The following is a 12,867-nucleotide window of genomic DNA, read 5'->3' on the forward strand; positions in this document are numbered from 1 at the left end:
GTCAATCTATCGAACGGGCCCGTCACGGTTATCGGCGGCAGGAGGACTCATGAAGCGGCAAGAAGTTATCCTGCTGACTTACGTGATCATGGTGCAACTCAGCATCGAAACCTGGTTGTAGAATTTTAACGACCATTTGAGCTACTGACAAAGGTAACTTAAAACCATTAGTAATAGTAAGGTTAAACCGATGTGCTGATAAAAATATTTCTGCCAAGTGTGTAAGTGTAGTCCAGTTAAACCGATGTACGGTTAAAAGGTGTCCGGTTAAGTCTACTGTACTTCGAATGCCATGCTATAATAACTCAGAAAGCTTATAAACATATGTGGTGGGCTGGGCAATAACTGGAGTAACCACTCTGTGTTTTAAAAACGTATTACTTGTATTTGCTAGCTCAGTGGTGGGGCCTTGGTCGAGTCACTCACTACGAGCAGAGTAAGTGGAAGAGAAGAGATTGAATTCAAGTGAGTTCAAGCACGTTCAAGTTGTTGGTATTGAAAGTTAAAAGGCGGAGCGAAGTGCACACGGAACTACGGAACGGAACGGAAGTGAAGTCTTGTCTTGTGTAATTAATTTGTAAATTTTGTTATTATTGCGATTGCGTATTCGTAATCGTAATCGTTCGTAAGTAGGTCTGTAGGTCAAGAAGTGATGTGAGTGAACAGTAAGTTGTTTTGTGTTGTGTGTGAAGAAGACGAGACAACTGGTGGACTGGAACTGAGTAACTGAGAGAAGGGTGAGAAGGAGAAGGAGAAGGTGAAGGAACGGTGGACGACGAGACGAGGAACGAGAAAGTTTGTGAATTAAATTTGTCTTGTCCTGTTTGATTGTTCGATTGTTGCATTGTTGGCTGAAGATTTAAAATACTACATTCTTCAAGTAAGTTGAGTTGTTATAAATCTTATGCTTTGTCATAACTTGGATTCTTATATCAGTGTAGATTTTAATTGAGCAACAACAGTAATAGCTTAGAACCAGTTTATGAAACTTGTCTATATAGACCTAGGCTAATTTCAAGGCTTGACTTTATCGCCATATTGTAGGCTTAAGTTTTAGGCTTGAATAGTAAGATGCTCGTAAATCTTAACATTTTACACCTTTGTGCTATTTTAACTTTTAACTAACAGTGCTATCACCAGCCTGTTAAACTATATGCCTTCTTTCGGTGAAATTTATACCACTGTTTGTTAACTTGAGAACTGTAACTAAATAGGCCTAAGCTAGGCATAAACTTAGGCTAGGCCTTAGTTATTCAGAATAAACCTCTAGGCCTAGGCTTGGATCAACTTGGTAGCCTAAATTATTGCCAATATTAGATAGGGTATTAACTTAGCTGGTGCCTTTTTCGATCGTGGCCTAGGCTACCCTACTTTAACCCTAGCAATGGCCGATCGTCGTCTGGTGACGATCTGACGTTGATGCTTAGAATGGCCAAAGTCGTCTGGTGACGATCTGGGCCAAAATTTTTTTAGCGGTAAAAAAAACACTTACAATCAACTCAGATGAGAATAATATAAGTACATATATAAGCTTACCATTCAAAAGATCACATTCTGAACTTTCATTTTTTTACATAAACAAACCCTGTAGCAGGTAGGCTATATAACAATTTCACGACGATTAGAAATCAACTGAATTTTTGGCGCGGCACGACTTTTGCAGCCGACGCTTGGGAACTGGCAAAACACGTCTTGTTTGTCATTACCCTGCTTGGGTAATTTTCGTCTTGGGATGTTGCGGGTGGTACCACTGGATAGCGATTGATTGTATCTTCATTGTGGCAGTGATATTTAGAACTAAATATTGATTTGACAACCGGTACGATTTTATAAAAATAGCTGTTTTTGAAATTTATAACAAATGGCCAGGTTTTAGATAGTTTTAGGTCATCCAGTTTGCTTTTCATGCTATTGACATTTTGATAGTAGCAGTCTGATAGATGTCCATTGGTTGAAGCTACTTTTTTGAAGATTGAACTATTCCTGGTATCCCGTTTTGGTATTTTATTGTGAGATTTTGTTCACCAGCCTTCTTTCTAGCATCGAGGGTGCTTCTAAGTTTGGCCAAATGAGACCATTACATAATAGTGCGGTCACGGGAGACACTCAAATTACAGCCTGGAAAGGTTTTCTCACAGACATCCGGGTTAAAGTTTTTGAAAAAAGAAACTACATCTGATGAGCCCTTGAAAGTCACCTTTAGTGGGCGTGGTTTTTCTGGTGTCTGTTTCCCAATTCTAATTGCTTTTGTTACTTCCAGAGGTTAGTCAGACTGAGGGAGTGAAGGATGGTGTTAAATGATCCCTTATCGTGATCGATTTTTGCTTTGGTGTCGCGCTCACGTTAGTCTCTGGTAGTCCGTGTATTATAGCGTTCTTGGCATGCTGGGATCTGTCGTTCATTTCTTTGATAATAAGCTCGGGATCATTCGGCTTTTTAATTTTAATCGCGTCCACCTCAGATGTTAGGTTGTTGATTTTCACATGATTGGCCAAGACCTGTGGCTCAAGCCGTGAAATTTGATCCTTAATTAGCCCTATATCAGATTTGGTTTCTGCAATGCCTGACGTTACTTCATTTATTTTTCCAATTTGAACAGACCAGCTGTCAATCTTATTCAAAAGGCTATTTATACTTGATGTTAGGACAACCATATGATCCTCAAGGGGGGATTTTGCAGTCGACTCTATTGCAGAACCATTTTTTGTTTTCATCTTTAGAGAGTTGGGTGCAGTCAACTTTAGAGATATTCGCGCAAACCCGATGAAACCAACGGTTGCATTGCAACCCCTCCTCCGAGTCGAGTACCAACTTCATGCATACGTTACAGGTGGTTATGGGGCTTCTCATGGTTCCGTTATAACAAAGACAGATTCAATAATTTTATACTAAATTGGGCTTTTCTATGCCCTCGAGAACCCACTTGACGGCTACTCAATTCACCGCCGATGAAGTCCGGATACAACAGTTACAGTAATCATATCTTGAAGTTGACGTGATTGAGAAGGCTGTGGATACAAAGACGTTCAACATAGATTCCTATGTAGAGGATGTCACTAACAAGCAGACAAATTGACAGGTTTGGGTTTGCGTTTGTGATCGGTTAGACCGTTGACTATACACAGAATAAACTTCCCAATGTGATATGAAGGGAGGAAGCCAAAAAAATACATGAAGTTCAGGACCATCTCACCAGAGTTTACTAGTGTATTTGGTTTAATATTAAGTACCTGGGGACCGAGCTTTGCTCCGGGGAAATTATTAGTTTACTCTGATAAGTATTGCAGATATAATCCACTCCCAATCTCCAAACTGCTAACCTTCACTATTTACTTCACCACTCCCTACGTCGTGGACCTGTTTGCCCTCCTTCCCTATACCATTTTAGAATTGCAGATACATAAATGCCACAGACAGTTCCCACACTCTGCACTGCTAGCATTACTACTTCCTACACCATTTCCTACGTCATGGACATGTTTTACTCCCTTCTCGTAGCATTTTAGGATTGTAGATACCTTTTAATGTAGTTCCCATAAACAGTTCCCAGACTCCAGACTGCTCACCTTTACTACTTCCTTCACCACTTCCTACGTCGCGGACCTGTTTCTCTCCCTTCCAATGGCATTTTAGGATTGCAGATACCCTAATCTAATCGTCATTAACAGTTCCCACACTCCAGACTGCTCACCTTTACTACTTCCTTCACCACTTCTTACGTCGCGGACCTGATTCCCTCCCTTCCCATAGCATTTTAGGATTGTAGATAACTTGATCTAATCGTTATTAACAGTTCCCACACTCCGGACTGCTCACCTTTCCTACTTCCTTCACCACTTCCTACGTCGTGAACCTGTTTCCCTCCCTTCCCATAGCATTTTAGCATTGCAGATTCCTTAATCTAATCGTCATAAACAGATTTCACACTCCAGACTGCTCGCCTTTACTACTTCCTTCATCACTTCCTACGTCGTGGACCTGTTTGCCCTCCTTCACTATACCATTTTAGAATTGCAGATAGGCCTACATAAATGCCACAGACAGTTCCCACACTCTGCACTGCTAGCATTACTACTTCCTACACAATTTCCTACGTCATGGACCTGTTTTCCTCCCTTCTCGTAGCATTTTAGGATTGTAGATAACTTAATGTAATTCCCATAAACAGTTCCCAGACTCCAGACTGCTCACCTTTACTACTTCCTTCACCACTTCCTACGTCGCGGACCTGTTTCCCTCCATTCCCATAGCATTTTAGGATTCTAGATTCCTTAATCTAATCGTCATAAACAATTTTCACACTCCAGATTGATCGCCTTTACTACTTCCTTTACCACTTCCTACGTTGCGGACCTGTTTCCCTCCATTCCCATAGCATTTTAGGATTGCAGATTCCTTAATCTAATCGTCATAAACAGTTTTCACACTCCAGACTTCTCGCCTTTATTGCTTCCTTCATCACTTCCTACGTCGCGGACCTGTTTCCCTCCATTCCCATAGCACTTTAGGATTGCAGATTCCTTAATCTAATCATCATAAACAGTTTTCACACTCCAGACTGCTCGCCTTTACTCCTTCCTTCATCACTTCCTACGTCGCGGACCTGTTTCCCTCCATTCCCAAAGCTCTTTAGGATTGCAGATTCCTTAATCTAATCGTCATAAACAGTTTTCACGCTCCAGACTGCTCACCTTACTACTTCCTTCATCACTTCCTACGTCGCGGACCTGTTTCCCTCCATTACCATAGCATTTTAGGATTGCAGATTCCTTAATCTAATTGTCATAAACAGTTTTCACACTCCAGACTGCTCGCCTTTACTACTTCCTTCATCACTTCCTACGTCGCGGACCTGTTTCCCTCCATTACCATAGCATTTTACGATTCTAGATTCCTTAATCTAATTGTCATAAACAGTTTTCACACTCCAGACTGCTCGCCTTTACTACTTCCTTCATCACTTCCTACGTCGCGGACCTGTTTCCCTCCATTACCATAGCATTTTAGGATTGTAGATAACTTGATCTAATCGTTATTAACAATTCCCACACTCCGGACTGCTCACCCTTACTACTTCCTTCACCACTCCCTATGTCGTAGACCTGTTTGCCCTCCTTTTTTATACTATTTTAGAACTGCAGATACATAAATGCCACGGACACTCTCACAAAAAATGCAAATAAATGCAGTGCCACACTCTGCACTGCTAGCCTTACAACTCTCTTCCCCATTTCCTACGTCATGGACCTGTTTTTCTCCCTACCATTACATTTTAGGATTGCAGATACCTTAATTTAATCGTCATAAACAGTTCCCACACTCCAGACTGCTCGCCTTTACTACTTCCTTCACCACTTCCTATGTCGTGGACCTGTTTTCCTCCCTTTCCATAGCATTTAAGGATTGCAGATACCGTAATCTTATCGTCATAAACAGATCCCACACTCCACACTGCTACCCTTGACTATAGAATCTAGTAATCTTCAGTATAATCTTTGCTCAATAGTTATAACTGATGTTTTTTTTCCTTTTGTACTGTATTTTGTTTTGCTAGTGTACTGTGGATAGTCAAATTACAAGTCTTTTGTTTACTTTTTCCTTATTATTTAATTCAGCCAACATGGTTACCTAGCAACCCATAAGACTAATGTTAAAAAAATGTGATTTTTAGTTTCATTTTTCTACGTATTTAGATTTTTGTTGGCAGTTCTAACTGCAGTAAACTCGTTTTTAGGCCAGAAATAAACTATTTACAACATTTGAAGAAAATCGTCGGAGCCGTTTTCGAGATCTTGGTACAAGCAAGCAAGCAAGCAAGCATACATACATACATACATACAAACATTGCTCGTATTAGAGTATAGGATTAAATTTCAATGCAGTATCATAGCAAACAGCTGATTGATTTATCACTTAACAAAGAATATTGTCATTAGTTGGTGACCATCTTGACAGATTGCACCATGTTTTTTGGCTTCAAATTTTAACATTACACGGGAAGTCTATTCTGTGTATAGTCAATGTTTAGACAAAATAAAAGGTTTATTAGTATTTATTTGGTGATAAGAAAGGTGTCGAGGTGTACACACATACAGTATATACAAAACTCACAAAGAATAAGTTATACGATGACCATGGAGCTTGCAGCAGGCTTGAAATCAAACCAGCAACCTCCAGATTTGAAGCCCAGCACTAAAACCACTTGTCTACCTAGACTTAAAAAAAATATTGAATCAGGCCTAACACAGAGATATTTTAACTTAGGAATAAGTTATGTCTCTGAATCAGAAACCTGTGCAACTAAGTAAGACAATATTGGCTGTCATTTGGTACCTAACTAATGGTGACTTAGGTAAAATTTATCTAGCTAAAGTTAGGCCCGAAAAAAGTTTAGGCTTTAGCCCTAGGCTAATGTTTGGAATAATTTGCAAGTCTTACACTGTGGGAGAACCATAACTAATAAGTTGGGCTATTTTTTAAATTATATAGCCTATGTCACAGAAGTAACTTACCAAAATGTAAATCACATAGGCTACTTTTTAATGCTCTTTTCAATATTGAGAAGGTTCTAGGCCTACTTCAGATGGGCTACTGTTGCTTGTGTTTAAAATTCAAATATAGGCCTACTGGTAATTTCAAAACCAAACTTATTTTAGATTTCTCACTGCTTGTACCTTCACATTTTATTTCTGATCAATCTAAAATGGATGGATAGGTAGCTATTAACATTACACATTAAGTTGGGCACTTTAAAAAGTACCGGTAGCCTAATGGTAATGTGGTTTGGTTCAATAGTTCTGTGAACTTAACTGGCAATTAGGCCTAGTTGAAATAAATTGGTAATTAACCCTAGTTAGTCTAGAAATGCTAGGCTAATAGAGGAAATCCTGGAAATGATAAGATAAACTTTATCACTGGAAAGAGTAGTGTTAATACCACATCCTATTTGTGTTAACAGTTGGAAACACTGGATGCCTTATTGTAATAGCAGGCATTGTTTACTATGAAACAGTTTTACTTTTTAGTCTATGTGGACGGGCAAATGCAAGGTTAAAAGAGGCCGCCAACCTCTTAAAAAAAGTAAATAAATAAAAAAGAAAAAAATACCCCCGCCGCAGCAAACCTTCAGACTAAGCGAATTTCCATTTGTCTGATTGGATTTAGACTAAAATGTCTCCTTAAAAATATCACATTTATTCCCTATTTAAATAACATTAGTTTAACGAGTATTTAGGTTTGCTGCAATAGGGAAGGAAAAAGGTGCTTTTGGGTAAAATGTAATAGTTTTGTATGAAAAGAATTCATTTTCCAAATTTGATCAAAATATGTTCATAAACAAGCAAACTACCAGATTACATATTCTCCATAAGAATAACATGGGAATTTAAATTTACAGATTTTAGGAATTTTCTCTGTAACCATTAGGCGCTTAATAACGCTTCAATGTACTAAATTATTTGTTTTTTTAAGCTCTATGAAATGGTTCGGAAAGAAATTGCTAAATTTTAAGTTTTTAGGTTCAATAAATATAAATAGAAATTAACCAATTATACCCCAAAAACCCCTGTTCGCATAGTCCGATCATGCTGGTTCGCGAACTCGTTTGAATAAAAATTGAGGTTTACACGTTTGTACCAAATTTCATCAAAACCGGATGAGTTTTGCTCGAGTTATCGCGCTAACAGACACATATATAAATATGTATATGAATTTGAACAGATGGTGTTTTTGGTCTCTAGGGCCTCAAAACGAAAAAGTAAATCTGTCCCGGGTCCAGGTCCAGGTACTACGGTGGTGATAGCTTATTCCCTATAGGGAATCATTTAAAAGTTTTTTATTATTACTGATGCTTATTATCCTTTTAAGATTCATTTAACTTTATTTTAACATTTTCTGTAGTATTTTAAATATTGTATATAACATATGTAACATTTGTAATTTTTATATTACCTACCAAATGACAATAAAGATGTATTATTATTATTATAAGGGGAAATTCGCTTAAAGGTCTTTCAGTGCAATCCGGACTCGTGTCAGAGTGTCGATCCGGCAAGCCAATTTCCTTTTACCGTAACCGGGTGTTTCTATACTGAAGTTTTGTTTAAAATGTTCTATATGAAATGAAAGTAACCCCTCGACAAAGACGTTTGGATCCACCTGTTGTGTAAATAGGCCGATTGATGTTTTTCCCCCCCAAAAGTCGAAGTTACAGCACAGCTCTGGGGTGATGAAGAGAAGTTCTTAAAGTTCTTGTTTTAAGTACCAGTAGGCCTACCTATACTTAATTACATTTTAGAAATATGTATCAGAAATAGTATAAATTTCCAATTAAATACAATCATGTAACAAGTTAAGAAGACTAAGCAATAGCCAATTAAACAGATGTCCCTGTTTATATAAAATGTAGACATATCATGCTGATTAAGAAGTAATTTAATTTTATTTTTATAATACTAACTTACTGCACACATCTAGACTAGTTTTAAATTACATATCTTGTATTACTAGCCATCACTATTATGGTCAAATTGTGATCCATCAATTATAGGTTATCAATTATAGATGTTATAGGGCCCGACATGTTTTCAATGCCAATTTTTTTTTTGCTCGTTCAAGTTATGATTTTTTTCACATTCAAACCAGTTTGTTTTGATTGACTGATAATTTCTAAATGTTTCAATGTCAACTAACATCTGTATTTTTTGTATAGATGGCGTCACGAGGAGGAGGACGTGCCCGAGGGAGGGCAAAGCTACCACCACAAGCAGCACCTCAACCTACCCCAGCTGCACCACTACCTCATGTAAGCATTCTTTGTTTCCGGTAGCAACTTGCTAACCCTTCATCTGGCAATTGACTTGTCACAGTGACTTTTTAAACTGCATAATTGTAACTTGAAACATTTTTGACGGTAATAACACAACCTTTTACCCTCATCATGGACCATAGATATCATCCATCATGAATCGCAATTAGACCCTGCCATCAACTCCCTTTTGTTAGGTATTGACCCTAAGATTGAATTCAAAAGAACTAGTGATTTTTGTTAGTGCAGATTTTATTTTTCCTGTGGAAGATACCACTTTTGGCAATACATGATGAGGTCCTTTGAACTATACTACTAAACGCCATATATGTATAGGCCTACTTTTGTATATCTGTGAATGAAGTATCTTTGAATTAAATTGCAATGAGGTTTTTAACTGTGTAGAATACTTAGGATATTTTATTTTTTAATTGCAATGGATGATCTTCTAAGGAGACCTATATTTACAATAACTATTAATTGTATGTGCAGATGATACAACTTTCTTTTTAAAGGACAGAACAATGGTAGAATCACAACAACAAACTCAAACTGCATTGAGGGATGCCTCAGCATGGTTTCAGTCAGTCAAATAGTCTTGTTCTGAACAACAATAGAACTCATGTTTTTTTTTTTAGTTTATACCCACATATCAGGTGTTTGGTGGGTCACAACAAAGAGTTAAACTTGCAGATAAAATTTTTACAACAAATCAGAAATTTTTTTAAATGTCAGTAGAAGCAATATTTCATCGAAAGCAGAGGAGCATAAATGTAACTCTATATCAGATTCTATGGTGGAGGGTTGATAAAACTATTAAAGTTGTTTTGATGAGCGAGGAGGTCGAAGCAATGCAGAGACTCTGAGTCAATGGGTTATTTTTATTGAATGGTAGGATTCTACAAATAAAGCTAGACTCAGGGGCAAAATAAATGTGTTTTTAAATTGCAGTCAAGTTAATGAGAACTCGATGATCAACACAGGAGATGTTTTAGCCTACTAATGTCTCCTAAACTTAAACCTCCTGTAGGTATCTAAATGTATTAGGCAGAACAAACATCGAATTTAGAATTGATGGCGTTTATTTTGATCAGATGGTTAGGTTATATCAAATTTTCTTTGACAAAAATGTAATGTTTGACAATGCGCAAAGCTTTAAGTATTGAGTTCTGATTCTGAAAATTTGCTAGAAGGGAGGTATTGCAACAACACATAAATGTTTACTCTATAGAATACATACATATTCCTCCACATTGTAGGGTCGCGGTTTGTTTGGATATGATGGTTTACACAAGCAAAATATGCTAAGTAATTTTTCCAAGGATCCCAGATCATGTTCTAAAAGCAAGGAGGACGAGATTGCATGATGGAGACCTCAGGAGTGTGTGTGTGAAAGCACATGGGGATCAAAAACCTAATCACATACGGCAGAACATTGCAATGACAGCACTCATTTAAACACTTTTACAGACAAAGTCAGATACAGGGAGATATGATGTGCACGCTTCCAGAGCTGCGTATGGTGTACTCAAAATTTGAGGGTCTATTGTATACATAAAATTCACCCATCGCTTGCTTAGCCCGACTTTGGAACAGGTGATGTTTGTGGCTAATACAGCAGTTGTAACATGTCGGTTATGTCATAGGAATCTTCATCGGGACGAGCATCTCACCGGGGTGCGGGACGACCACAAGATGACACACCACTTGTCCAACGTATGGGACGAATGCAGATGGAGGAGAGCGGAAATGGGAATGGTAAGTAGATTAAAGTTCAAAAGTTTTGTAAAGTAAATTGTTTGAAGATTTTTTTAACAAGTTTGGCTATACCGTTTATATCAGGATTACTTTCTCAACAGTAAATTGAAGACAACTTGAATGCATGGAGTTTAACATGTCTCAGCCAGAAGGAAGTAGCAATTAATAGTCATGATAGGAAGGAAGGATAGATAACACAAAATACAAGACAAAGAACAAGAATGAAAGGGAAAACCTTTTGGTAGTTTATAGGTTAGAAGTGAAGGAAAGGCCAATTGGCTGATTAGGATTATTATGTACAAGGATAGGGATCAGCTAGCTACGGGGTCTCCAACCTTTTTTACTCAAGAGCCACATCGACAATTTTTGGAGGAAAGGCGGGCCCGGCCAGACCGTCAACATTTCAGTGTAGAAGGGGAGCCCACCCTCAAAATAACCCACAAAGAGGTAGTTTTCTAGGTAAGTTCTAGGTTTTCTAGGTTCCTTGACGAACTTTTTACATTTCTTGCTGATTTTTCTTTGCTACCTATTTAACCTTACAAACTAAAATTCTGTACGCTTTTGCAAATGATAAACTGTAAAAAAAATGACCAACCTGACATAATTATTTATGGGTATATAAACGATGTTTGTCATATTATACTTTGTCATAAATAAATCACGATCACTGGATATCATTACAGAAATTTTACTGATATCACAAGAGATGTTCACAATGCAGTCGCGATTGCAAATGCCAATTTATGTTATAACCGTGACAGCAATATTTAATAGAGATGTGCGAGTACTCGAGATTTCGAGTTCGAGTCGAGTACGGCCTTGAAACTCAAGCTTATCTTTGAACTCGGCAGTTTTGAGTCGAGTTTGGTTTAAAATTGTAAAAAATCAATATTTGTTAAAATGTAACCCGTGTTTACAATGTTTACATAAAATGCTTTATAATTTGTATTACTGTAGATTCTACAATAATACAAATATTTCCACAGTGTAGAAATAAGCAAGAGGTAGTTGTCCTAACCTATTTAGCTGTCACGACAGAATAGGTCAACTCAAAGCAGTTGCCGGCGACTGACTGGCAATGGCATAATCTGGACTTGACACAGAATGACATGATCGGTAGTGATTTTGTTTTTTAAAGTACTGTTCCACAGTAGAAAATTCCACTACTGAACTGTTGCGTAAGCAATAAATCTATGGTTAAAAAAGTCAGAATAGAAGCACTAGCAAAACAACAAACAAACTTATCATGATCCTTCCATGATAGGAACAACAAAACAATAGCAAAACAATAGAAGGGAGGGAGGGGTTGTGCAATGACCTCGAAATGAGCCGGCCAGCCGGCATAGCAACAGTGAGTGGTGTGGGGGATTGGGGGAAGGTGAGGGTGAGATCTTTGAGCTATATTTAGACCGGTCCAGACTTTCACCACTTCCCAAATGGCTGGGTAGGGGCAGGGGGATTATAATAGCAGGTTTTTTCCTTGCCTGGTTTGACTTTTGTCTTTTTGTGTAGGAGATTTGAATCATCAAAAATATAATTTGAATTAACCACAATTATTTAGCATTGATAATGATAATACAATCTGCAAGGGACCAGGAGAAATATTATTCAATTAGAGTTAATACCATGATTTGCATTTTTATGTCAAAATACAACATTGCACAATCATGATGTTTTGGGTCATTGACCTTATTAATAACGCATCTATATATAAAGTCAAAAGTACCCATGAACTTTTGAGAAAACTACAAGTCACATCACCATAAACCATATACTTAAAATGTTCGTCATGACGAGAAACCTTGCGCAAAATTATTCATTATTTCATAAACTGCCCTATAAGGTCGTAATTGCTTTCCAAAGGGAACTTTCCATTTACCTAATGTTAAAAATACCTCAGCTGTTATTATTTGTTTGCATTACCATTACTGTATTCTGTTTTGTTTATTTCATCTTAACTTAACCAATCAATCTATAATATTAAAACGAAACAGTGTTTTTTTATTTCACGATTCTGAATCAACCACTCGACAGATTTTCATGATTTTTGTGTTGAAAGAAAGATAATTTTGAGAACTAGGGAATGTCGATAATTTTAGTTTAGGGTCCCAGTTTTTTTAGAAATTAAGTTTTAATTTTTAAAAAGTCTAGCAGCCGACGCTAAGATTCTAAACTAGCTTTTGGCATAAAATAATTTGCTTAACATAACAGCTGTAAACATTCAGCTTTTGTGTCTCAAATTCAGCATTTGGATAAAAATGTAAAGACATATTTAGGGTTGACTTATTTATACTATGTGTATT

General features: G+C 37.4%; 1 protein-coding gene across 1 annotated transcript in view; it reads left to right on the plus strand.

Moving 5' to 3' along the window:
- Positions 1–661: 661 nt before the first annotated feature.
- Positions 662–12,867, plus strand: part of LOC128999649 (piwi-like protein Siwi) — a 56,878-nt gene continuing 44,672 nt past the window's right edge. Inside the window, exons 1-3 of the mRNA XM_054426263.1 lie at positions 662–880; positions 8,711–8,803; positions 10,453–10,564. Coding sequence (XP_054282238.1) covers positions 8,711–8,803; positions 10,453–10,564 — 205 coding nt within the window. The 5' untranslated portion in view covers positions 662–880. The remainder of the gene's footprint in view (positions 881–8,710; positions 8,804–10,452; positions 10,565–12,867) is intronic.

Source organism: Macrosteles quadrilineatus, unplaced genomic scaffold (genome assembly GCF_028750875.1).
Source record: "Macrosteles quadrilineatus isolate MER2022 unplaced genomic scaffold, UCM_ALF_1.0 Scaffold_8__2_contigs__length_117827958, whole genome shotgun sequence".
In the NCBI taxonomy this organism is placed as follows: domain Eukaryota; kingdom Metazoa; phylum Arthropoda; class Insecta; order Hemiptera; family Cicadellidae; genus Macrosteles; species Macrosteles quadrilineatus.